Source organism: Oncorhynchus nerka, linkage group LG14 (assembly GCF_034236695.1).
Source record: "Oncorhynchus nerka isolate Pitt River linkage group LG14, Oner_Uvic_2.0, whole genome shotgun sequence".
Taxonomy (NCBI): domain Eukaryota; kingdom Metazoa; phylum Chordata; class Actinopteri; order Salmoniformes; family Salmonidae; genus Oncorhynchus; species Oncorhynchus nerka.
Genome location: NC_088409.1, coordinates 27,216,128 through 27,242,999, shown reverse-complemented (window position 1 = coordinate 27,242,999; position 26,872 = coordinate 27,216,128). Strand labels below are relative to the sequence as shown.

Genomic DNA, 26,872 nt, shown 5'->3' with positions numbered 1-26,872 from the left:
TTAGGTTTTGACACATTTGAAAACAGTGACCAGACCCTCAATATCTTCCTCTCTCATAACTTCCATCTCACTCTTGCTCTGTTTCAGTCTTTCTGATCTCTTTCTTGATACCCATATCACAGGTACTGCTGTGATGGTGTGCTTTATGGTCTCATTTTAATGCAGAGGTGTCATGCTATGATATTTATGCCTCTGTAACTTTCTCACTCATCATTATTCACAATCCATTCATGATTATCCGTAAGCATGGTAGAATCCACATTCATGCAGAAGTGTTTAGAAACATATTATATTCTTATTTACAATAAAAGTGACTCCACAAAATAATCTGAAACACAACCAAAACTAACTGAAAATGCATCCAACAAGTTAGTAGAGCCACAAGCTTGATGTAGCCATTGCGTGCGAGGAATATGGGGCCAAATATTGGTTGGGACTATGTACAAAAGGTGCTGCAATTTCTAAACGTTCACCCGATATGGATGAAAGTACCCTCAAATTCTGCACTTTGGGGTGAGGTATGGGGGATTTGGTGATATGGGGTGAGGAATGGGGGATTTGGTGATATGGGGTGAGGAATGGGGGATTTGGTGATATGGGGTGAGAATGGGGGATTTGGTGATATGGTGTGAGGAATGGGGGATTTGGTGATATGGGGTGAGGAATGGGGGATTTGGTGATATGGGGTGAGGCATGCGGGGGATTTGGTGATATGGGGTGAGGAATGGGGGATTTGGTGATATGGGGTGAGGAATGGGGGATTTGGTGATATGGGGTGAGGTATGGGGGGATTTGGTGATATGGGGTGAGGCATGCGGGGATTTGGTGATATGGGGTGAGGAATGGGGGATTTGGTGATATGGGGTGAGGAATGGGGGATTTGGTGATATGGGGTGAGGTATGGGGGGGGATTTGGTGATATGGGGTGAGGAATGGGGGATTTGGTGATATGGGGTGAGGAATGGGGGATTTGGTGATATGGGGTGAGGAATGGGGGGATTTGGTGATATGGGGTGAGGAATGGGGGATTTGGTGATATGGGGTGAGGTATGGGGGGTTTGGTGATATGGGGTGAGGCATGCGGGGGATTTGGTGATATGGGGTGAGGAATGGGGGGATTTGGTGATATGGGGTGAGGAATGGGGGGATTTGGTGATATGGGGTGAGGTATGGGGGGGATTTGGTGATATGGGGTGAGGAATGGGGGGATTTGGTGATATGGGGTGAGGAATGGGGGATTTGGTGATATGGGGTGAGGAATGGGGGGATTTGGTGATATGGGGTGAGGAATGGGGGATTTGGTGATATGGGGTGAGGTATGGGGGGTTTGGTGATATGGGGTGAGGAATGGGGGGATTTGGTGATATGGGGTGAGGAATGGGGGGTGATATGGGGTGAGGAAGGGAGGGTTGGTGATATGGGGTGAGGAATGGGAGGGATTGGTGATATGGGGTGAGGAAAGGGGGGTGGTGATGTGGGGTGAGGTAGGGGGGTAGTTTGTGTGGAGCTCAGGCTATTAATATCATGCTGTCTTGAGCCACGAAATCTTGTCATCAGAATTTTCCGACCGCAAAGCAGGAAGTTCAGATGAAGAAATCGAGAACTGCTCCTAAATTTAAACAGCAGGCAGCACTCAGAGACGATCCCCATACAAACGAGTGTAAACTCTCCCAGACACACAGATGCATTCACGCAAACACACACTCACACACACTATACTCTCAGGACAGAAATACCTTGCATAAACCCACATACAGTGCATCTGTACAGGCCGTAAATACACATTAGTTACCAAAATGTCCTCAACCATTTATTAAAGTACTCTACTACTTTCCATTCCCACGCAAAACAGTTGTAGTACATTATATTTACACTTGCGTTCACTGTCTATCCGGTAGCACTGAACAAGCTGCAAACCATACTTTTACAGTATAGTACTATACAGCCCTGTTCTTACACACTGGCTTCTGCTTTATGAGCTGCTTATTACAACCATGATTAGCTGAATCCAATGTGTTAGAGCAAGGCTGGAGCAAAAGCCTGTACTCACAGCAGCTCTCCAGGAGGAGGGTTGGCCAGCCCTGTTGTAGGGCATAGTGATGTTTCCATTAGAGCTTCATTGACCTCTTCTCTGTCATACACCATACAGGTGGTATCATGGACACCTGTCAGGCCCCAATGCAGAGAAGTTGCTATGGGAACGGGACGAGCCGGGCACCTTCCTGGTGCGGGAGTCTCTGTCCAAACCTGGAGACTTTGTTCTGTCTGTTCTGACTGAGGAGAAGAGCAAGGCATCCTGCGGAGGGAGGAGGGTCTCACACATCAAGATCATGTGCCAGGTGTGTGTGTATGTGTGTGTGTCTGTGTGTGGGCACATAAGTGTGTGCGAGCATGTGAGAGTGTTTGTGTTTTTCTCTCTCTAACTCACATTCACACATTCACTCACATTCACTATTGCAATTCACATTGTAATCTTTGCTATAGTTTTACTCATATCTGAGTACATCTAGTTATGAAACCAGACCAATTTTCAGTTTCCCCAAAATGTTTATTCTTATGCAACGAGTGACCTTCCTGCTTCCAACATCTAGGAGAAAACCTGACAAACATCAAACAACCACCACTACTGTCTCAGCACAGAAACAGTTATGCAAAGTGATGTCAATATGAACATGGAGGTTTGAGTTTGAAAGATATCACTGACCACATCCTGGTTACAAAAGTTTTACTTAAAAAACAAGTCTGCCAAGCGGTTATGTTTTAATTAGTTAGTTACGTATTTATTTGGACCCTTAGGTGATGTGTGAAAATGCATATACGATTCCAATAAAATACATGAGAATTGTTTTTAAATACTTTATATTCATGCATGTATAGTAACTACCACTAGAAATAAAAATAGCATAGTTATTTCCGAGTGCAGAGCTAGACTGTAACTAACTGCATTCATCCCCAAACCTGCTTTTCGTAGATTCAACATTATCAGCAGCACCATCATGGTTAGGTTATTTTTAGCTGTGGTTCATCTCAGTGCAGACATGGGGCGGATTTGAATGAGAGGCATTGTAGGGCTAGAGTCTGGAGAATTCAGGCTCAGAAGATTATCACAGAGGTCATTGAGTCCTGGCACAGGCCCTACCAGGAGCAAGCATCAGGTGCATTTCTTAATAGATAATAGGAAGCACATTAAATATATTTTCCGGTACTTTTGTTTACTTTTTAAATAGTGGTTCTGAAAGTAGCGCCCATGAGCCAAAAGTGGTCCTGAAAATGGCATACTATGTCGCAAATGGGCGGCAGGTATGTGCACCATGTCATTGCTCTCTCTCTAATGTGTATGTGAGTCTTGTTAGCTGTCACTCAAATGGCAAGGGGCTGAAGCTCATTGACTGAAACTTGAATTGCTAGGGGGTTTGCCCACGTGAGTTGTAAATGTAGGGAAATTGGTGCAGCACAGCTTCCAGAAAACAGTCTCTTTCAAACTAGAAAATTCGTAGCCAATTGAGGTAAAACGGCAATTTTGCTCATAGATTATGCATGTACAGTGTGAACTACAGATACATCCAGCCCAAAGCGGGAGGTTTAAAAAATAATTACTAGTCACCAAAGTACCGGCGCATGCCTTTTAAATCCACAAATTACACTGACTGTAATAAATGAATGACTGAGTCTCAGTCTGGTGAGTCGGCCATCCAGCTGCATGATTAGATCATATTAGATAACATTTATTTCCCTCTTATGTGGAAATTTGCTTTCACGTGCTAAACATAACCAAAGCCCCAAAACCACAGTTACCAACAGAACATTATTACTGTGTATTATTGACAGTTTCTATATTCTATATTGTCCCGTGTGTGTGGTGTGTATGTGTGTTTGAGTGTGTGTGTGTGTGTTTATATACAGTAACAGTCAAAAGTTTGGACACACCAACTCATTCAAGAGTTTTTCTTTATTTTTACTATTTTCATTGTAGAATAATATTGTCGTAGTTGTAACCAAAAAAGTGTTGAACAAATCAAAATATATTTTAGATTCTTCAAAGTAACCACCCTTTGCCTTGATGACTGCTTTGCACACTCTTGGCATTCTCTCAACCAGATTCACCTGGAATTCTTTCCCAACACTCTTGAAGGAGTTCCCACAGATGCTGAGCACTTGTTGGCTGCTTTTCCTTCACTCTGCGGTCCAACTCACGCCAAACCATCTCAATTGGGTTAAGGTCGGGTGATTGTGGAGGCCAGGTCATCTGATGCAGCACTCCATCACTCCCTTTCTTGGTCAAATAGCCCTCACACAGCCTGGAGGTGTGTTGGGTCATTGTCCTGTTGAAAAACAAATGATAGTCCCACTAAGCGCAAACCAGATGGGATGGCGTATCGCTGCAGAATGCTGTTCTGGTTGGTGCTGGTTAAGTGTGCCTTGAATTCTAAATAAATCACAGACAGTGTCACCAGCAAAGCACCCCCACACCATCCACCTCCTCCTCCGTGCTTCACGGTGGGAACCACAAATGCGGAGATCATCCATTCATCCATTCACCAGTCTCACAAAGACAAGGTGGTTGGAACTAAACATCTCAAATTTGGACTAATGTCCATTGCTAATTTTTCTTGGCCTAAGCAATTCTCTTTAGTAGTGGTTTCTTTGCAGCAATTCAACCATGAAGGCCTAATTCACGCAGTCTCCTCTGAGCAGTTGATGTTGAGATGCGTCTGTTACTCGAACTCTGTGAAGCATTTATTTTGGGCTGCAATTTCTGAGGCCGGTAACTCTAATGAACTTATCCTCTGCAGCAGAGGTAACTCTGGGTCTTCATTTCCTGTGGCGGTCCTCATGGGAGGCAGTTTCAACATAGCGCTTGATGGTTTTTGCGTTTGCACTTGAAGAAACTTTCAAAGTTCTTGAAATGTTCCTGATTTGACTGACCTTCATGTCTTAAAGTAATGGACTGTCATTTTTATTTGTTTATTTGGGCTCTTCTTGTATGGACTTGGTCTTTTACCAAATAGGGCTATCTTCTGTATACCACCCTTACCATGTCACAACACAACTGATTGGCTCAAACACATTAAGAGCAAAAGATATTCCACAAATTAACTTTTAACAAAGCACACCTGTTAATTGAAATGCACTCCAGGTAACTTCCTCATGAAGCTGGATGAGAGAATGCCAAGAGTGTACAAATGTAACGAGTGTGCTGAGAGTCGGGAAGCAAGTTCAGAGAGTGAGTGTTTTAATAAATAAAATAAACTATGACCACGAAACACAAACGCACTGTCATGAAAACAGAGTCAATAACACCTGAGGAAAGAACCAAGGGGAGTGACAGATATAGGGAAGATAATCAAGGAGGTGATGGAAGTGTCATGAGGCATAGGTTTGTGAGACGATGGTGACAGGTGTGATTTTCAACCAAAACCTAATATTATTATTATTTTTATTATTATTATTTTTGATTTTACCCCTTTTTTCTCCCCAATTTCATGGTATCCAATTGTTTAGTAGCTACTATCTTGTCTCATCGCTACAACTCCCGTACGGCTCGGGAGAGATGAAGGTTGAAAGTCATGCGTCCTCCGATACACAACCCAACCAAGCCGCACTGCTTCTTAACACAGTGTGCATCCAACCCGGAAGCCAGCCGCACCAATGTGTCGGAGGAAACACCGTGCACCTGGCAACCTTGGTTAGTGTGCAATGCGCCCAGCCCGCCACAGGAGTCGCTGGTGCGCGATGAGACAAGGACATCCCTACCGGCCAAACCCTCCCTAACCCGGACGACGCTGGGCCAATTTTGCGTCGCCCCACAGACCTCCCGGGCGCGGCCGGTTACGACAGAGCCTGGGTGCAAACCCAGAGTCTCTGGTGGCACAGCTGGCGCTGCAGTACAGCGCCCTTAACCACTGCGCCACCCGGGAGGCCCTCAAAACCTAATATTAGACAAAAGAAACCTGAGTTTACAAATTAGAAAACAAATGGATACTTATTGTATTTATTTAATTTACATAGTCACTCAATAACTGGTTGTGCCACCTTTAGCTGCAATGACAGCAACCAAATGCTACCTGTAGTTGTTGATCAGTCTCTCACATCGCTGTGGAGGAATTTTGGCCCACTCTTGCCTGCAGAACTCAACAACATTTGTGGGTTTTCAAGGATGAACTGCTCGTTTCAAGGTCTGCCACAACATTCCAATTGAGATTAGGTCTGTACTTTGACTAGGCCATTCCAAAACTTCAAATTTCTTGCTTTTTAGCCATTTTTATGACTTGATTGTTTGTATTGGATCATTGTCTTGCTGCATGACCCAGCTGTGTTTCAGCTCACAGACGGATGGCCTGACATTCTCCAGTAGAATTATCTTATAATTATATTATAAGGCAAGTCGTCCAGGTCCTGAGTCAGCAAAGTATCCCCAAACCATCACACTACCACCATCATGCTTGACCGTTGGTATAAGGTTCTTACTGTGGAATGCAGTGTTTGGTTTTCGCCAGGCATAATGGGACCCATGTCGTCATATATTTATATAAATAGAATGACCGGTACACGGTGGGAGGCACAGAGATGTTTGACACCCTGGCTGACCTGATGGAGCACTACAAACGCAAAGGCATCGAGGAGATGTCTGGAACCTGGGTGCACCTCAAACAGGTAAATACATACAGGACTTACAGTTGTAACCCTATACAGGTCACCGTGAGTGTTCCAGTCAAGTTACAACCTTACACAGGTCGGAGATACTGTATCTTATAATGGGTTAAAGGTCACTGACAAGATAGAGCCATATCCGAACAAATCTGGACTTCTTCTCCTTTTCTTCTCTTTCCTGTCTACTCCATCCTTCTCTCCTTCAGCCCTACTTTTCCACCAGAGTGAATGCAGCAGACATTGACAGCAGAGTGAGGCTGCTGGACCAGATGGCCGAGAGAGAGAACGAGGGAGACAAGAAGAGCAAAGCAGGATTCTGGGAGGAGTTTGATGTAAGTCGATTAAGTTTTTGATGGAAGGAAGATGTGATGTTTTGAACAACCCTTCTTAACCTCTTCTTCTCTTTTCTCAACCTGGTCTCAGAGCATTTTATATTATTATGTATGTAAATTCGAGACACTCCATTTAGTATGAGATTCTAAGTTTCTTATGGTATGTATTAATTTGTGGATGATCATCACCCATTTTATATGAAATATTATGAATTACAATTATTATTATATGTTACGAATTTGCAAAACGTACTACATGTTATGAATTTTTCAAAAGTATGATATGTAACGAATTCTAGCAAGGTGGCTAACGTTAACTACTTGGTTAATTTTAGCTAGTCTAGGGGTTAGGGTTAAGGTTAGGGTAAAGTTTAGGAGTTAGGTTAAAGGGTTAAGGTTAGGGGAAGGGTTAGCTAACGTGCGAAAAGGTAGTAAGTATTTTAAAAATAGCTAAAATGCTAAAGTTGTCCGTAATGAGATTCAAACTAGCAACCTTTGGGTTGCTAGATGTTAGCGTTATACACCCATGCATCCACCCCGAACAACCAACCTACTTTGTTTTGCCTTAAGTAACCATCTATCTTATGTTACCATACCAAATGTAATATCATACTAATTTTATTGTCTCGGATTTAAATGTACCATGTTATCTCTAGTCTATGAAACCAGGATGCTTTACTCTACTATAGGTTAGCTGAGGACTAATTTCTTACATGCTGACCACACCAGCATTGCAAAATAAATGTACACATACATCATTGCATCCAAACTGCTCGCTCGAGTCAACGAGCGTCTCCGTAGCCAGGCGCTAAAATAGAACTTGGTTATATTTGTGACGCTTGATGCGCTGCAAGTCCCGGCTCTCCCATCTCCTCATTGGTTTTTAGGAGCATATACCCATGTAGGTGATTGAAAGATTAATTGAGGTCCATACTCCAGTACATTGGTGGTGGTAATGCACCTTCAAGTTGGTTGCTAACCGCCATTTAAAGTCCAAAGAAGAAGAAGAACCCTGAAGGAGGAGAGATTACTAGAAACTAACTCAGTTTACCATTTTATCTGTGGATTAATTGTCGGAGTAGAGGACCTTGTGCATTTCAGGTAAAATAACAACCAAATGTTTATGTACCCGGACAAATTAGCTAGCAACGGCAAGCTAGCTAGCTAAATTGCCATGAATGTTTAATGCTTTTCGACCTGTCACCAAATTAATATAGTTGTTTCAGTTTGTTTTGATAATTCAACCTGAGTGTCCTGATGGCTTCCGGTGTTGATGGACAAAATCAACATGCATGGCGATGGTGCACGCGCGTGCCTGGTGTTGTCAGAATGTTAGTGTGTCTGTGTTTGACCATTTGGTTGGTCATATAAACGGTGTATGTAATGTGCCTTTACTCTTGTGCAACATGGTGAAACATTTTGAAACATGTTCCGTTGGACAAGTCAAAGTGAGAGTGTTGCAAGGAAAAACTAGAATCAAATGGTTAAAGGTCTCACAACTACAGCCATAGGAAGTAGACTGCAAGAACCATAGACCACATTTTTACTACCACCATGTGGTACTGGTGGTACTGCTATTTCAGGCCAAATTGTCTAATCTCAGAAACCCACAACTAAAAGCTTGCGCAATTGCTTCAGATGCTACATAGTCTGGCCATGAGAGATTAGAAATTGTCTAACACTAATTCCAAACTGCTTTAACAGCACATTAAAAATAACTTTTCAAATGGTAGAAAAAATATGGGTAAAGAATGTACATTATCTGTATGTTCATAAAGAATACATAACACATAATAAACATGCCATATTTATAGAGCATTCATGAATGTATTCATAGTAATACAGTATGTCAGTATTCCACAAATACTGGGAATGGGGATTTGCATGTCTTTCAACAATAACTCATTCTCCTGAAGGTATTCCTGCAAAGATTTTGAGTTGTCACACCTGGGTTGAGTGAATCTATGTCTGGGATTTTTACAGTCAATCCCTTCCCTCAAGACTGTGAGGTTAGGCCAGGGGTTAGGTTACTCTGGTCCTGGAGTACACATGCAGGCTTTTGTTTTAGCCCAGTGAAATAGTAAACACTGGATGTATGTGTAACCCCAATCCTTCAGACCAATTACAGTTCACCTGAGCTGACACAGGCTAAAAGGCAGGATGAGAGGGGCTGATGAGGAACTTCACTGAAACTCCCCTCATAGCCAGGGGACTGGATTAGCACTAGCAGCAGCTCCCACCAGGGGTCATGGGTCAGGACAGGTTGTAAGGCGCTACGGTATAGCTGGATTAGCTATAAGAATACGTCTATCCCCTAATGTGTACATAGAGATGAACACAAGATATACAGTGCATTTGGAAAGTATTCAGACCCCTTGACTTTTTCCACATTTTGTCACGTTACAGCCTTATTCTAAAATGTATGAAATTATTTTTTATTTACTTCATCAATCTACACACAAAACCCCATAATGACAAAGCAAAAACAGTTTTTTTTTGCAAATGTATAATTTACATAAGTATTCAGACCCTTTACTCAGTACTTTGTTGAAGTACCTTTGGCAGCGATTACAGCCTCGAGTCTTCTTGTGTATGATGCGACAAGCTTGGCACACCTGTATTTGGGGAGTTTCTCCCATTCTTCTCTGCAGATCCTCTCAAGTCCTGTCAGGTTGGATGGGGAGCGTCGCTGCACAGCTATTTTCAAGTCTCACCAGAGATGTTCGATCAGGTTCAAGTCAGGGTTCTGGCAGGCCACTCAAGGACATTCAGACTTGTCCTGAAGCCACTCCTGCGTTGTCTTTGCTGTGTGCTTAGGGTCATGGTCCTGTTGGAAGGTGAACCTTCACCACAGTCTGAGGTCCTGAGTGCTCTGGAGCAGGTTTTCATCAAGAATCTCTCTGTACTTTGCTCCGTTCATCTTTCCCTCGATCCTGACTAGTCTCCAGTCCCTGCCCCTGAAAAATATCTCCACATCTTCACCGTAGGGGTGGTGCCAGGTTTCCTTCAGACGTGACGCTTGGCATTCAGGCCTAAGAGTTCAATCTTGTTTTCATCAGATTCATAGTCTGAGAGTCTTTAGGTGCCTTTTGGCAATCTCCAAGCGGGCTATCATGTGCCTTTTACTGAGGAGTGGCTTCTGTCTGCCCACTCTACCATAAAGGCCTGATTGGTGGAGTGCTGCAGAGATTGTTGTCCTTCTGGAAGGTTCTCCCATCTCCACAGAGGAACTCTGGAGCTCTGTCAGAGTGACTATCTGGTTCTTGGTCACCTCCCAGACCAAGGCTCTTCATCCCTGATTGCTCAGTTTTGCTGGGCGGCCAGCTCTAGGAAGAGTTTTGGTGGTTCCAAACTTCTTCTTTTATGGAGGGCACTGTGTTCTTGGGGACGTTCAATGCTGCAGAAATGTTTTCGTACCCTTCCCCAGATCTGTGCCTCGACACAATCCTGTCAAACTCCCATCCTGTAGTCAGGATTACTCTCAAACTCCCATCCTGTAGTCAGGATTACTGATTACTCTCAAACTCCCATCCTGTAGTCAGGATTACTGATAACTCTCAAACTCCCATCCTGTAGTCAGGATTACTGATTACTCTCAAACTCCCATCCTGTAGTCAGGATTACTGATAACTCTCAAACTCCCATCCTGTAGTCAGGATTACTGATTACTCTCAAACTCCCATCCTGTAGTCAGGATTACTGATTACTCTCAAACTCCCATCCTGTAGTCAGGATTACTGATTACTCTCAAACTCCCATCCTGTAGTCAGGATTACTGATTACTCTCAAACGCCCATCCTGTGATCATCACTCTCACTTTGATGACCTGAAATGGCTCAAGGTAAAAACAACAAGTCACCCAGATCAAGATGGGGCTTATCTGCTAAACTGTATAGCCTGTCCCCAGATACCTGTATGCATTATTTCAGCCACATTAGAGACACCCTCTAGTACTCCACCAGAGGGAGCTCTACTGACTTTATTCCCTGTACATTCAAGAGCTCCATGGGGGAAAACTCTTTCCTCTAGTCCAGTGGTTCCCAAACTGTGGGGTCGGCATTAAAAAAAACATATATATAAAGTGAACTCAGTCCAGTTTTAAACTTACTCTTGAAAGTTGTAATACTAGAATGCACAAGTTGTAATTTCAAAATTGGGTAGCGCATCATCAGTTCCTCTTGTCGTGTCAGTCATTGCAGACCTTAGAGAGCTATTTATAACTGGTCAGAAATGTCCAGATCAACTAGCCCATGTCAGATGTTTTTTAATTGAGTGTTTTTAGCCCATAGATATTCTTGTATTTGTTTTGTCATGGTTGTGAAATGTCATGGCTGTTAGAGAGGTTATTTTTATTTTCAAGAAGTGACCCTTTTAAAGGCCCCTCTATACTGTTGGTTAAGTAATTGAATGCATGTTGATGTTTTTAAAATTGCATTGAGCTTACAATGACTATCCTTCTCTCTCTTTCTCGTTCTTTTCAGGCCCTTCAAAAGCAGGAGACAAAGGTGAAGAAGAGCAGAGAAGAAGGGATGAGACCAGAAAACAAAAGCAAAAACCGATATAAGAACATCCTTCCCTGTAAGAGCATCTACTAATAAAGTGCAGCCTCTTATCTTTTACCCATCTTCTTTACATTTTCTCTTCCATTTATATTCTCTCTGTCTGATACATCCCCTCATCGCTCTCTCTCATCCTTCCATCTCCACACTCATCCTATTCTCCTCCCAGTTGATGAGACCAGGGTCATTCTGTCATCTGGAGACCCCGATATCATTGGCTCAGATTACATCAATGGCAACTATGTGACAGTAAGTACATGTTATGTCACCTTGTAGCCTCAACATCAAATGATAAACCTCTGTTAGGAATCCATAACAAGTCTAAACATGAATATGTCTTAATTAATATGATCAGAGACTATAATTGCAATGGGCTTTGTCTCCATGTAGACAATATTTTACATATTTTACTAACTTTCTCCATCTCTTTGTAGAATAAGCTGCAGGAGCCCAGTGACCAGAAGGTGTACATCGCCTGTCAGGGCTGCCTTGCAACAACTGTCAACGATTTCTGGCAGATGGTGTGGCAGGAGAGGACAAGGGTCATCGTCATGACAACCAGGGAGGTCGAGAAGGGACGGGTTAGTGACTTAAAACTTCTTAGGGCTGAGATCCCGTTAACGGGATCGATATGACAACAGCCAGTGAAAGTGCAGGGCGCCAAATTGAAAACAACAGAAATCTCATAATTGAAATTCCTCAAACATACCATTATCTTATACCATTTTAAAGGTAATCTTGTTGTTAATCCCACCAAAGTGTCCGATTTCAAATAGGCTTTACAGCGAAAGCTCCACAAACGGTTATGTTAGGTCAGAGCCATATCACAGAAAAACCCAGCAATTTTTCCAGCCAAAGAGTGTAGTCACAAAAATCAGAAATAGAGATAGAATTAATCACTAACCTTTGATGATCTTCATCAGATGACACTCATAGGACTTCATGTTACACAATATATGTATGTTTTGTTTGCTAAAGTTCATATTTATATTTTTTTAAATCTCAGTATACATTGGTGCGTTATGTTCAGTAGTTCCAAAAACATCCAGTGATTTTGCAGAGAGCCACATCAATTTACAGAAATACTCATTATAAATGTTGATGAAAATACAAGTGTTATACATGGAAATATAGATAAACTTCTCCTTAATGCAACCGCTGTGTCAGATTTCAAAAAAGCTTTACAGAAAAAGCAAACCATGCAATAATCTGAGTATGGCGCTCAGAGAACCATCAAGCCAAAAATATATCCTCCATATTGTGCAGTCAACAGAAGTCAGAAATAACATTATAAATATTCACTTACCTTTGATGATCTTCATCAGAATGCACTCCCAGGAATCCCAGTTCCACAATAAATGTTTGATTTGTTCGATAATGTCCAAATAGCTACTTTTGTTAGCGCGTTTGGTAAACAAATCACAAAGCGCGTTCACTAGTTGCAGACGAAAAGTCAAAAAGTTCTGTTACAGTCCATAGAAACATGTCAAACGATGTATAGAATCAATCTTTAGGATGTTTTTAACATAAAACTTCAATAATATTCCAACCGGAGAATTCCTTTGTCTTCAGAAAAGCAAATGGAACGGGAACTACCTCTCATGTGAATGCGCGTGACCAGCTTGTGACTGCTGGCAGACCTCTGACTCATTCCCCTCTCATTCATCCCCCCTTTAGAGTAGAAGTCTCAAACAAGTTTCTAAAGACGGTTGACATCTATTGGAAGCCTTAGGAAGTGTAAGATGACCAATATCCCACTGTATCCTCAATAGGGGCTGAGTTGAAAATCGACCAACCTCAGATTTCCCACTTCCTGGTTTGATTTTATCTCAGGTTTTTGCCTGCCATATGAGTTATGTTATACTCACAGACATCATTCAAACAGTTTTAGAAACTTCAGAGTGTTTTCTATTCAAATATACTGATAATATGCATATATTAGCAACTGGGACTGAGGAGCAGGCAGTTTACTCTGGGCACCTTATTCATCCAAGCTACTCAATACTGCCCCCAGCCATAAGAAGTTTTAAGAGTGTTACTGAGAATTTGAAAGCATTTTCTTTTACATTGTATGATTTTAATATTATAACATAGTATAAACTACCCATATCATTTTCCTCAAACCATTTCTCCATGTTTTTTTTATGCAGAATAAATGCGTGCCATACTGGCCAGAAATGCAGGGCTCCAAAGAGGTGGGGCCGTATGTGGTCACTTGGGTCTCTGAGAGAGATGCCACTGACTACAAGATCAGGGTTATGGAGATCTCCCCTCTGGATCAGGTAGGTACCACCTGCTGGTTCCACTCATCATCACCTCTCTTAACTCTGGTACCACTGTCATCATTGTTACATCTGTCATCATTGTTACCACTGTCATCATTGTTACCTCTGTCATCATTGTTACCACTGTCATCATTGTTACCACTGTCATCATTGTTACCACTGTCATCACTGTTACCACTGTCATCATTGTTACCTCTGTCATCATTGTTACCACTGTCATCATTGTTATCTCTGTCATCATTGTTACCACTGTCATCATTGTTACCATTGTCAACACTGCATCACTGTTACCATTATCATCACTGCATCACAGTTACCATTATCGTCACTGTCATCTCTGTCGTCACTGTTACCATTGTCAACACTGCATCACTGTTATCATTATCATCTCTGTCATCACTGTTACCATTATCATCTCTGTCATCACTGTTACCATTATCATCTCTGTCGTCACTGTTATCATTATCATCACTGTCATCACTGTTACCTCGGTCATCACTGCAGTCACAGATTAGCTGAGTTTACAGTATTACTCATGTCTCTCCTCTTTGTCTCGTTCCTCTCCCCTCCTCGTCTGTCCCAGTCGGACTCGGTCCGTACTATCTGGCACTACCAGTACCTGAGCTGGCCCGACCATGGAGTTCCCGAGGAGCCAGGAGGGGTGCTCAGCTTCCTCACTCAGGTCAACACAAAACAGGCCGAGTTCGCCAACGCCGGGCCAATGATCATCCACTGCAGGTATATTCTAGCTGTCTTCCAGCTGTAAACTTGGTATATTCCAGCTGTGTTCAGGAAGATAAGTGTCAGTTCTATCCATTCTCCATTGTCTAGAATACATTATAAGAATTTCAGATTATGTTGTTTTTCCAGGATTAAAGATTAGTTGTTAAGATTAGTTGCAGTTAGGGTTACAAAGTGTCGGAAACTTTCCATGGGAAATTTAGCCTGGTAATGTTGCTTAAATTCATCAAAGAAGTTGGTTATAACAGTGAATCTTTTTTTGTGGGATACAAATAAGGCAATTCTAGGTTTTGTGGCATATTTGGTTCAACTATCCCCAATTCAATGGAATTGCAACCCTCTGCATGCACAGTGTATTCTTCCATCACATGTACAGCTGATTCTCAAGATCCTGCACACTAATGAGATGCTATTGAGCCCTCACTACCACACTGTCTGAGCCAAGGACTAGATGCTTTCTAGTAAATTTTGATTACAATACTGGATGGGGTGAATATATTTCATAGGACATACATGATTGTTTTGTTAACTAGTAAATAGTAGCCAACAGAAAGTGTGTTTAAATCATTTCTAACTTGTTAACAATTTCTGCTAGTTAGTTTTTGCTACCATGTGGGTTTTAGCTTGCTTTAGCCTGCTAATTCACCTGTTTTCATTAAAAAAAAATTATCTTACAAAGGAGTTGTTTAATCTAGCTGCTTAAATATTTATCTGTACATGGAATTGTTTAAAAAAAAAGAAAATACTCATTTTTTCAAATCTTTACAGGAAAATGCCACTATCTGATGTGTGGAGACATATGGAGAAGGAAAAGCTGTGTACATTTGCAAATACTGTGCCAAATACTGTGCCTTCATATGTGAAGAATGCAACAAAGATGCAGAATCATCTGGCTAAGTGCATAAAATTCCCTCAGTGCTCACATTAAGCAACCTCTGACAAAAGTCCCTCTTTTATTCGAGGTGAAAATGATGAATCAGACACCTTATCGATAGAAACAGCTCATGGTCCTCCTGGAATCAGAAGATTTTTTTACTCAATGGAGGAACGTAGTCAGAGAAATGCTGATGAATGTCTTGATCGAGCTGTGTTTGCAACTGGTTCACCTCTGATGCTCACAGGCAATGTGTATTGGAAGAGATTTCTGAATGTTCTTCGCCCAGCATACACCCCTCCAACCAGACTCTATCTACTCATTTGCTGGATGCAGAGTTCAACAGAGTTCAAGTGAAGGTCAAGCAAATCATTGAGAAAGCAGACTGTATTGCAATCATCTCTGATGGGTGGTCGAATGTTGGTAGGCAAGGAATAATTAACTGCATCATCTCCACCCCTCAACCATTATTCTATAAGAGCACAGACACAAAGGACAACAGACACACCGATCTCTACATTGCAGATGAGCTGAAGGCAGTCATCAAGGACCTTGGACCACAGAAGGTATTTGCACTAGTGACAGACAATGCTGTGAACATGAAGGCTGCTTGGTCTAAAGTGGAGGAGTCCTATCCTCACATCACACCCATTGGCTGTGCTGCTCATGCATTGAATCTGCTCCTCAAGGACATCATGGCACTGAAAACAACGGATACACTCTACAAGAGAGCCAAGGAAATGGTTAGGTATGTGAAGGCTCAAGTTATAGCAGCAATCTACCTCACCAACCAAAGTAAGAATAATAAGAGCACCACATTGATGCTGCCCAGCAACTCCCGTTGGGGTGGTGTTGTCATCATGTTTGACAGTCTCCTGGAGGGGAAGGAGTCTCTCCAAGAAATGGCCATATCATAGTCTGCTGATATGGACAGCCCCATCAAGAGGATCCTCCCGGATGATGTATTTTGGGAGAGAGTGGTAAGCAGCCTGAAACTCCTGAAACCTATAGCAGTAGTCGCTCTGGATAAGAGCGTCTGCTAAATGACTTAAATGTAAATGTAAATGAGGGAGACAATGCCATCCTGTCTGATGTTCAGACTCTGCTTGCAGATGTAAGAGAAGAAATCCGTATCGCCCTGCCCACTTCACAGTAGCTCCAAGCAGAGGAAACTGCAGTTCTGAAATACATCAAGACTTCTGTCTGAAGCCCATACACGCCACAGCGTACATGTTGGTGCAGAGATCAACGAGGCCTATGGTGTCATCACTTCTGTGTCTCGCCACCTTGGCCTGGATGAGGGCAAGGCTCTTGGCAGAGTGGCGAAGTACACTTCCAAGCAAGGGCTTTGGGATGGAGATATGACAGTCGTGCCAACATATCTCATCAGCCACCTGGTGGAAGGGACTTTGTGGATCTGAGGCTTTTCCCCCTGTTGCCTCCATCATCCTCCAGATCCCACCAACATCAGCCGCCTTAGAGCGCAACTGGTCCTTTTTTGGGAACACACACACCAAAGTACGCAACAGGCTGACCAATACAAGGGTTGAAAAATTGGTGGGCATCCGAGCAAATTTGAGGCTTTTTGAGCCTGACAATGAGCCATCCTCAACAAGGTTGGAAAGTGACAGTGAAGATGAGGCCTCAGAGTCTGATGTTCAAGAGGTGAACATTGAGGAGGTCCAGGGAGAAGACATGGAAGCCTGAGAGGAAGACAACCAAAGCTTTAGTTTCTAGACTATAATTTTACAGATGTATGTTGAAAACATTTTAGGGAGATGTGATGGATCATTGGGGATCATTCAATATATGCTTTCTTTTGTTGTTCAGTGAAATCATCCCATGTGAAAAGCAAACACATTGAATTAAAGTTCAATTCGTAACTAAATAGTTTTTTTTATTTCTATTGGAAGGATTTAATAATTTGCAATTATGTCTAATTATAAGGTAAAAGGTTTATGTTTTTGTCTCTATATGATATGGTAAATATATCCAATGCAAAAAACATCTACATTTAAATGGTATTCATATTAATTTGTATATATTTCCGTTAATTCCCATATATTCCTGTTAATTCCAACAGAAAGTTCCCACCTCTGAATATTCCCCAAAATGTGCAACCTTAGTTGCAGTACTCAGCATTTTAAGTCAACTGACAGTTCATCCTATAGGAATTTCCCCCTTGTGATATCAAAGATAGGGAGGGTCCTTGTACGTTGTTGGTCCCGTGACTATTTGTTATGTAAGAAGACATAAGTACAGCGTAATAGTGTATAGAGTGTTTACAAGGCTGTTGCAGTACAGTTTAATGACAAAAGCTATTTCCTTTGCTTCTTTACACTGAAAGACATCCATAAGGACAAAGTTCTTATCCAATCCACTGGTCTTTATAATATAACCAAACTGTCACAGTCACGCGTGTGTAAAGTGGTCATCCCCTGGCTGAGACATCTGTTAGTGTGACAACGTGACAAATCCCTCTCCGTTTGTCCATGAACACTTTACACCTCCGATCACAGAATGACTTAGATGATCAATACTGCTCTAGAAATGATGTCAATACAGTTCATTATTTTCAGTGAATTGCATTGAGCCCAATCACATTGTACTGTACTGACAGTTGTCCCTACAACCACTCTGTTTGTGTTGTGTTTCTGTGCAGTGCTGGAATAGGCCGAACTGGCACCATTGTGGTGATCGACATGATCATCGAGACCATCGACACGAAAGGTGAGTCTCTTTCATTACCAAAGTTCTACATTTCTTCAGATCTTCATGATATTATACTGTATCTTATTATGGCTCTTTTGTCCCATGATCCTTGTAATGCCTGTCATCACTGTAGAATGACAATGTTTTTGTTGTGGATTGTGATTCTAACTTCCTGGTTGTCCATAGGTCTGGACTGTGACATAGACATCCAGAAGAGCATCCAGATGGTGAGAGACCAGCGGTCAGGCATGGTGCAGACTGAAGCCCAGTACAAGTTCATCTACCTGGCCGTCTCTGAGTACATAGAGGCCTCCAAGACCTACAACAAGGTGAGGGAGAGGGGGGGAGGTTGCAATAGAAGGGAGAGAGGAATATGGGTAATATGGAATCAAATATATATTGTTCTCCTCTCCCAAGTGCACTGGCTACAGTATGTGTCTATTGACAAACTGTGTTGAAAAAAATAACAAGACAGCAGAGAGAGACTCAGATATCAGCTGACACAGAGGGATCTATGTCAAGATATACTTTTCACTGTTGTTGAGCATGTTCTTTTGTCCTCCAAACAGATATCTTATCATAGACTGCTTTGTAAAATATGAACACTGACAGTGAGAGGTTGAAATTAACGGAAATTGCTAAATTTCTGGGAAATTGTTAATAAGACTATGACTTAACTCTGCACATTGACTCACCTTATACCACCCATCAAGTCTAACACTCACTGTCCTCTTCTCCCCTTTCTAGGGAGCTGAGACAGAGTATGGAAATTTGCAGTTCAAACACCAGCCTGCCAGCCGCAAGGTCTCCAAGTGAGTTTGTACAGTGTGTGTCTGTGCACATGCCATTGGAGTTCCGTACATATTCCCATCTCTCCTCAAAACCACATTGGGTCAAAGTTCTCTGGCGCAGGCTACACAGTGTAAGAGACACACACACACAGAGAGGAGGTTAGGTAGAGAGACACAGAAGAGAGAGAGAGAGAGTGAGAGACACACACACAGAGAGAGAGGAGGTTAGGTAGAGAGAGACGGAAGAGAGAGAGAGAGAGAAAGGTTAGGTAGAGAGAGACGGAAGAGAGAGAGAGAGAGAGAGAGGTTAGGTAGAGAGAGACGGAAAAGAGAGAGAGGTTCGGTGGAGAGAGAGAGAGAGAGAGAGAGAGAGAGAGAGAGAGAGTGAGAGAGAGAGAGAGAGAATGTGGCCTTTCTCACCACTTTCTCACCTCTGTCTCCTAATGAGCCTAGCTCCTATAAGCCATATTGAATGGGACCATTGTTTATCATCGTCGTCCCCCCCGTGTCTCTCCATCCTTCTGTTGTCCAATTTAGCTGATTGGGCACGTTTGTGTAACCTTTGGAGGCGATACATTTGACTAGGTAGCCCTACTGTACTCTCTCGCTCTGGAAAGAATGGACCAATTATAAAAAAATAAACTGGACAACAAAGGAGAGGAGGAATCACTTGACCTATTTGGAATGTCCGGACTGACCAAACTCCACTCGATCAACCAGACCATTCAGGGTTCAAATTACACTCTGATTCCCAGGGATGCCCTGAAAACAGTTAAGACAATGTTAGCAGTGTAACTGCTATGAGAATGTAGGGACACGGGTTCTTCTTGACCAGGAAACACTTTGGACCCTGATTATACAGCTGCCTATAGGGATCACCCTGGTTATACAGCTGGCTATAGGGATCACCCTGGGTATACAGCTGGCTATAGGGATCACCCTGGTTATACAGCTGGCTATAGGGATCACCCTGGTTATATAGCACAGTTCACCCTGGTTATACAGCTGCCTATAGGGATTACCCTGGTTATATAGCACAGTTCACCCTGGTTATACAGCTGGCTATAGGTATCACCCTGGTTATATAGCACAGTTCACCCTGGTTATACAGCTGGCTATAGGTATCACCCTGGTAATACAGCACAGTTCACCCTAGTTATACAGCTGCCTATAGGGATTACCCTGGTTATACAGCACAGCTCACCCTAGTTATACAGCTGCCTATAGGGATTACCCTGGTTATACAGCACGGTTCACCCTAGTTATACAGCTGGCTATAGGTATCACCCTGGTTATACAGCACGGTTCACCCTGGTTATATAGCTGGCTATAGGGATCATCCTGATTATACAGCTGCCTATAGAGATCACCCTGGTAATACAGCACAGTTCACCCTAGTTATACAACTGCCTATAGGGATCACCCTGGTAATACAGCTGTCTATAGGGATCACCCTGGTTATACAGCACGGTTCATCCTGGTTATACAACTGCCTATAGGGATCACCCTAGTTATACAACTGCCTATAGGGATCACCCTGGTAATACAGTACAGTTCACCCTAGTTATACGGCTGCCTATAGGGATCACCCTGGTTATACAGCACGGTTCACCCTGGTTATACAGCTGGCTAAAGGGATCACCCTGGTTATACAGCTGGCTATAGGGATCACCCTGGTAATACAGCACAGTTCACCCTAGCTATACAGCTGGCTATAGGGATCACCCTGGTAATACAGCACAGTTCACCCTAGCTATACAGCTGGCTATAGGGATCACCCTGGTAATACAGCACAGTTCACCCTAGTTATACAGCTGGCTATAGGGATCACCCTGGTTATACAGCTGGCTATAGGGATCACCCTGGTTATACAGCTGCCTATAGGCATCACCCTGGTTATACAGCACAGCTCACCCTAGTTATACAGCTGGCTATAGGGATCACCCTGGGTATACAGCTGGCTATAGGGATCACCCTGGTTATACAGCACAGTTCACCCTGGTTATACAGCTGCCTATAGGCATCACCCTGGTTATACAGCACAGTTCACCCTGGTTATACAGCTGCCTATAGGCATCACCCTGGTTATACAGCACAGCTCACCCTAGTTATACAGCTGGCTATAGGGATCACCCTGGTTATACAGCTGGCTATAGGGATCACCCTGGTTATACAGCACGGTTCACCCTGGTTATACAGCTGGCTATAGGGATCACCCTGGTTATACAGCACGGTTCACCCTGGCTATAGGGATCAGAGTTCTTCCTGGTCAGACGACATGGTCAGAAAAGACTCTGGGCCCTAGTAATGAAAGAGCCCCCGAGGCACCCACCTCATGTATAATCAAACCCCTGTCTCTAGTACAGTAGAGTACAACACAGTGTAACCCCTGTCTCTAGTACAGTATAATACACCACAGTATAACACCTGTCTCTAGTACAGTATAGTACACCACAGTGTAACCAACAGTCTCTAGTACAGTATAGTACACCACAGTGTAACACCCGTCTCTAGTACTGTATAGTACACCACAGTGTAACCCCTGTCTCTAGTACAGTATAATACACCACATTATAACACCTGTCTCTAGTACAGTATAATACACCACATTATAACACCTGTCTCTAGTACAGTATAATACACCACATTATAACACCCGTCTCTAGTACAGTATAATACACCACAGTGTAACCCCTGTCTCTAGTACAGTATAATACACCACATTATAACACCTGTCTCTAGTACAGTAAGGTACACCACAGTGTAACACCCGTCTCTAGTACAGTATAATACACCACAGTGTAACACCCGTCTCTAGTACAGTATAATACACCACAGTGTAAACAACTGTCTCTAGTACAGTATAATACACCACAGTATAACACCTGTCTCTAGTACAGTATAGTACACCACAGTGTAACCCCTGTCTCTAGTACAGTATAATACACCACAGTGTAACACCCGTCTCTAGTACAGTATAATACACCACAGTGTAACACCCGTCTCTAGTACAGTATAATACACCACAGTGTAAACAACTGTCTCTAGTACAGTATAATACACCACAGTATAACACCTGTCTCTAGTACAGTATAGTACACCACAGTGTAACCCCTGTCTCTAGTACAGTATAATACACCACAGTGTAACACCCGTCTCTAGTACAGTATAGTACACCACAGTGTAACCCCTGTCTCTAGTACAGTATAGTACACGACAGTGTAACCCGTCTCTAGTACAGTATAATACACCACAGTATAACACCTGTCTCTAGTACAGTATAATACACCACAGTGTAACACCCGTCTCTAGTACAGTATAATACACCACAGTGTAACACCCGTCTCTAGTACAGTATAATACACCACAGTGTAACACCCGTCTCTAGTACAGTATAATACACCACAGTGTAACCCCTGTCTCTAGTACAGTATAATACACCACAGTGTAACCCCTGTCTCTAGTACAGTATAGTACACGACAGTGTAACCCGTCTCTAGTACAGTATAATACACCACAGTATAACACCTGTCTCTAGTACAGTATAATACACCACAGTATAACACCTGTCTCTAGTACAGTATAATACACCACAGTGTAACACCCGTCTCTAGTACAGTATAATACACCACAGTGTAACACCCGTCTCTAGTACAGTATAATACACCACAGTATAACACCCGTCTTTAGTACAGTATAGTACACCACAGTATAACCCTTGTCTCTAGTACAGTATAATACACCACAGTGTAACACCCGTCTCTAGTACAGTATAATACACCACAGTATAACACCCGTCTCTAGTACAGTATAATACACCACAGTGTAACACCCGTCTCTAGTACAGTATAATACACCACAGTATAACCCCTGTCTCTAGTACAGTATAATACACCACAGTGTAACACCCGTCTCTAGTACAGTATAATACACCACAGTATAACACCCGTCTTTAGTACAGTATAGTACACCACAGTATAACCCTTGTCTCTAGTACAGTATAATACACCACAGTGTAACACCCGTCTCTAGTACAGTATAATACACCACAGTATAACACCCGTCTCTAGTACAGTATAATACACCACAGTGTAACACCCGTCTCTAGTACAGTATAATACACCACAGTATAACCCCTGTCTCTAGTACAGTATAATACACCACAGTGTAACACCCGTCTCTAGTACAGTATAGTACACTACAGTGTAACCCCTGTCTCTAGTACAGTATAGTACACCACAGTATAACCCCTGTCTCTAGTACAGTATAGTACATGACAGTGTAACCCGTCTCTAGTACAGTATAATACACCACAGTGTAACACCCGTCTCTAGTACAGTATAATACACCAGTGTAAACAACTGTCTCTAGTACAGTATAATACACCACAGTGTAACACCTGTCTCTAGTACAGTATAGTACACAACAGTGTAACCCCCGTCTCTAGTACAGTATAATACACCACAGTATAACCCCTGTCTCTAGTACAGTATAATACACCACAGTGTAACACCTGTCTCTAGTACAGTATAATACACCACAGTGTAACACCTGTCTCTAGTACAGTATAATACACCACAGTGTAACCCCCGTCTCTAGTACAGTATAATACACCACAGTGTAACACCCGTCTCTAGTACAGTATAATACGCCACAGTGTAACCCGTCTCTAGTACAGTATAATACACCACAGTGTAACACCTGTCTCTAGTACAGTATAGTACACCACAGTGTAACCCCCGTCTCTAGTACAGTATAATACACCACAGTGTAACACCCGTCTCTAGTACAGTATAATACGCCACAGTGTAACCCGTCTCTAGTACAGTATAATACACCACAGTATAACCCCTGTCTCTAGTACAGTATAATACACCACAGTGTAACACCCGTCTCTAGTACAGTATAATACACCACAGTGTAACACCCGTCTCTAGTACAGTATAGTACACCACAGTATAACCCCTGTCTCTAGTACAGTATAGTACACGACAGTGTAACCCGTCTCTAGTACAGTATAGTACACCACAGTGTAACCCGTCTCTAGTACAGTATAATACACCACAGTGTAACACCCGTCTCTAGTACAGTATAGTACACCACAGTATAACCCCTGTCTCTAGTACAGTATAATACACCACAGTATAACCCCTGTCTCTAGTACAGTATAATACACCACAGTGTAACACCCGTCTCTAGTACAGTATAATACACCACAGTATAACACCCGTCTCTAGTACAGTATAATACACCACAGTGTAACCCCTGTCTCTAGTACAGTATAATACACCACAGTGTAAACAACTGTCTGTAGTACAGTATAATACACCACAGTGTAACACCTGTCTCTAGTACAGTATAATACACCACAGTGTAACCCCTGTCTCTAGTACAGTATAATACACCACAGTGTAACACCTGTCTCTAGTACAGTATAATACACCACAGTGTAACCCCTGTCTCTAGTACAGTATAATACACCACAGTGTAACACCTGTCTCTAGTACAGTATAATACACCACAGTGTAACCCCTGTCTCTAGTACAGTATAATACACCACAGTGTAACACCTGTCTCTAGTACAGTATAATACACCACAGTGTAACACCTGTCTCTAGTACAGTATAATACACCACAGTGTAACCCCTGTCTCTAGTACAGTATAATACACCACAGTGTAACCCGTCTCTAGTACAGTATAATACACCACAGTGTAACACCCGTCTCTAGTACAGTATAATACACCACAGTATAACCCCTGTCTCTAGTACAGTATAATACACCACAGTGTAACCCGTCTCTAGTACAGTATAATACACCACAGTGTAACACCTGTCTCTAGTACAGTATAGTACACCACAGTGTAACACCCGTCTCTAGTACAGTAAGGTACACCACAGTGTAACACCCGTCTCTAGTACAGTATAATACACCACAGTGTAACACCCGTCCCTAGTACAGTAAGGTACACCACAGTGTAACACCCGTCTCTAGTACAGTATAATACACCACAGTGTAACACCCGTCTCTAGTACAGTAAGGTACACCACAGTGTAACACCCGTCTCTAGTACAGTATAATACGCCACAGTGTAACCCGTCTCTAGTACAGTAAGGTACACCACAGTGTAACACCCGTCTCTAGTACAGTATAATACACCACAGTGTAACACCCGTCTCTAGTACAGTAAGGTACACCACAGTGTAACACCCGTCTCTAGTACAGTAAGGTACACCACAGTGTAACACCTGTCTCTAGTACAGTATAATACACCACAGTGTAACCCCTGTCTCTAGTACAGTAAGGTACACCACAGTGTAACACCCGTCTCTAGTACAGTATAATACGCCACAGTGTAACCCGTCTCTAGTACAGTATAATACACCACAGTGTAACACCCGTCTCTAGTACAGTATAGTACACTACAGTGTAACCTGTCTCTAGTACAGTATAATACACCACAGTGTAACCCCTGTCTCTAGTACAGTATAATACACCACAGTGTAACCCCTGTCTCTAGTACAGTATAATACACCACAGTGTAACCCCTGTCTCTAGTACAGTATAATACACCACAGTGTAACCCCTGTCTCTAGTACAGTATAATACACCACAGTATAACCCCTGTCTCTAGTACAGTATAATACACCACAGTGTAACACCCGTCTCTAGTACAGTATAATACACCACAGTGTGAGTCTGGCACTGGCTTGACACGGGTAGCTCACTTCCCTAAATTGTGTTGGAAAAACTGTTGGTTGGTTCATCCATTTATCTAATTACAGTACAGTAGAATGTCTTCCCCGCTGGCCTCTAGTGCCTGCCTGGCCAAGGCTACGGCCACTCAAACATGTAGGTAAGCTCACAATCCAGTATGGTGTAGGTAAGCTCACAATCCAGTATGGTGTAGGTAAACTCACAATCCAGTATGGTGTAGGTAAGCTCACAATCCAGTATGGCGTGGTAAGCTCACAATCCAGTATGGTGTGGGTAAGCTCACAATCCACTGTGGTGTGGGTAAGCTTACAATCCAGAATTCACTGGAGAGCTCTGAGCTGGCTATGTACAGTATGAAATGTGTCACTGTCACCACTTCTGAGTGTTTATCTCCTAAGCTAGGCCAAACCTGTTTTTACCTGTTTTAACCTGTTGTACATAATACACTATCCTTGTATTATTAACCTGTCAGGGTACTGTTAGGGTAGTGATGGTATGGTCAGGGTACTGTCAGGGTAGTATTTGGTATGGTCAGGGTACTGTCAGGGTAGTGATGGTATGGTCAGGGTACTGTCAGGGTAGTGTTTGGTACGGCAGGGGACTGTCATGGTAGTGTTTGGTACGGTCATGGTACTGTCAGGGAAGTGTTTGGTTGGGTTAGGGTACTGTCAGGGCACTGTTTGTTAGGGCCAGGGTAGTGTTTGGTAGGGTCAGGGTACTGTCAGGGTACTGTTTGGTAGGGTCAGGGTAGTGTCAGGGTACTGTTAGGTAAGGTCAGGGTACTGACAGGGTAGTGTTTGGTACGGTCAGGGTAGTGTCAGGGTAGTGTTTGGTACAGTCAGGGTAATGTTTGGTATGGTCAGGGTAGTGTTTGATACAGTCAGGGTACTGTCAGGCTAGTGTTTGGTACTGTCGGGGTAGTGTTTGGTAGGGTCAGGGTACTGTCAGGGCACTGTTTGTTAGTGTCAGGGTAGTGTCAGCATAGTGTTTGGTAGGGTCAGGGTACAGTCAGGGTACTGTCAGGGTAGTATTTGGTATGGTCAGGGTACTGTCAGGGTAGTGATGGTATGGTCAGGGTACTGTCAGGGTAGTGTTTGGTACGGCAGGGGACTGTCAGGGTAGTGTTTGGTACGGTCATGGTAGTGTCAGGGAAGTGTTTGGTTGGGTTAGGGTACTGTCAGGGCACTGTTTGTTAGGGCCAGGGTAGTGT

General features: G+C 42.9%; 1 protein-coding gene across 7 annotated transcripts in view; it reads left to right on the top strand.

Annotated features, from left to right (window-relative positions):
- The window catches only part of LOC115125830 (tyrosine-protein phosphatase non-receptor type 6-like), a 61,509-nt gene that overhangs the window by 19,120 nt on the left and 15,517 nt on the right, over window positions 1-26,872 (top strand). For all 7 annotated transcript variants that reach the window (XM_065027875.1, XM_065027874.1, XM_065027873.1 and 4 more), the window contains 11 exons: window positions 2,150-2,339; window positions 6,538-6,654; window positions 6,858-6,983; window positions 11,465-11,561; window positions 11,712-11,791; window positions 11,977-12,123; window positions 13,693-13,824; window positions 14,411-14,565; window positions 18,105-18,172; window positions 18,341-18,483; window positions 18,902-18,966. In XM_065027875.1, coding sequence (XP_064883947.1) covers window positions 2,150-2,339; window positions 6,538-6,654; window positions 6,858-6,983; window positions 11,465-11,561; window positions 11,712-11,791; window positions 11,977-12,123; window positions 13,693-13,824; window positions 14,411-14,565; window positions 18,105-18,172; window positions 18,341-18,483; window positions 18,902-18,966 — 1,320 coding nt within the window. The remainder of the gene's footprint in view (window positions 1-2,149; window positions 2,340-6,537; window positions 6,655-6,857; window positions 6,984-11,464; window positions 11,562-11,711; window positions 11,792-11,976; window positions 12,124-13,692; window positions 13,825-14,410; window positions 14,566-18,104; window positions 18,173-18,340; window positions 18,484-18,901; window positions 18,967-26,872) is intronic.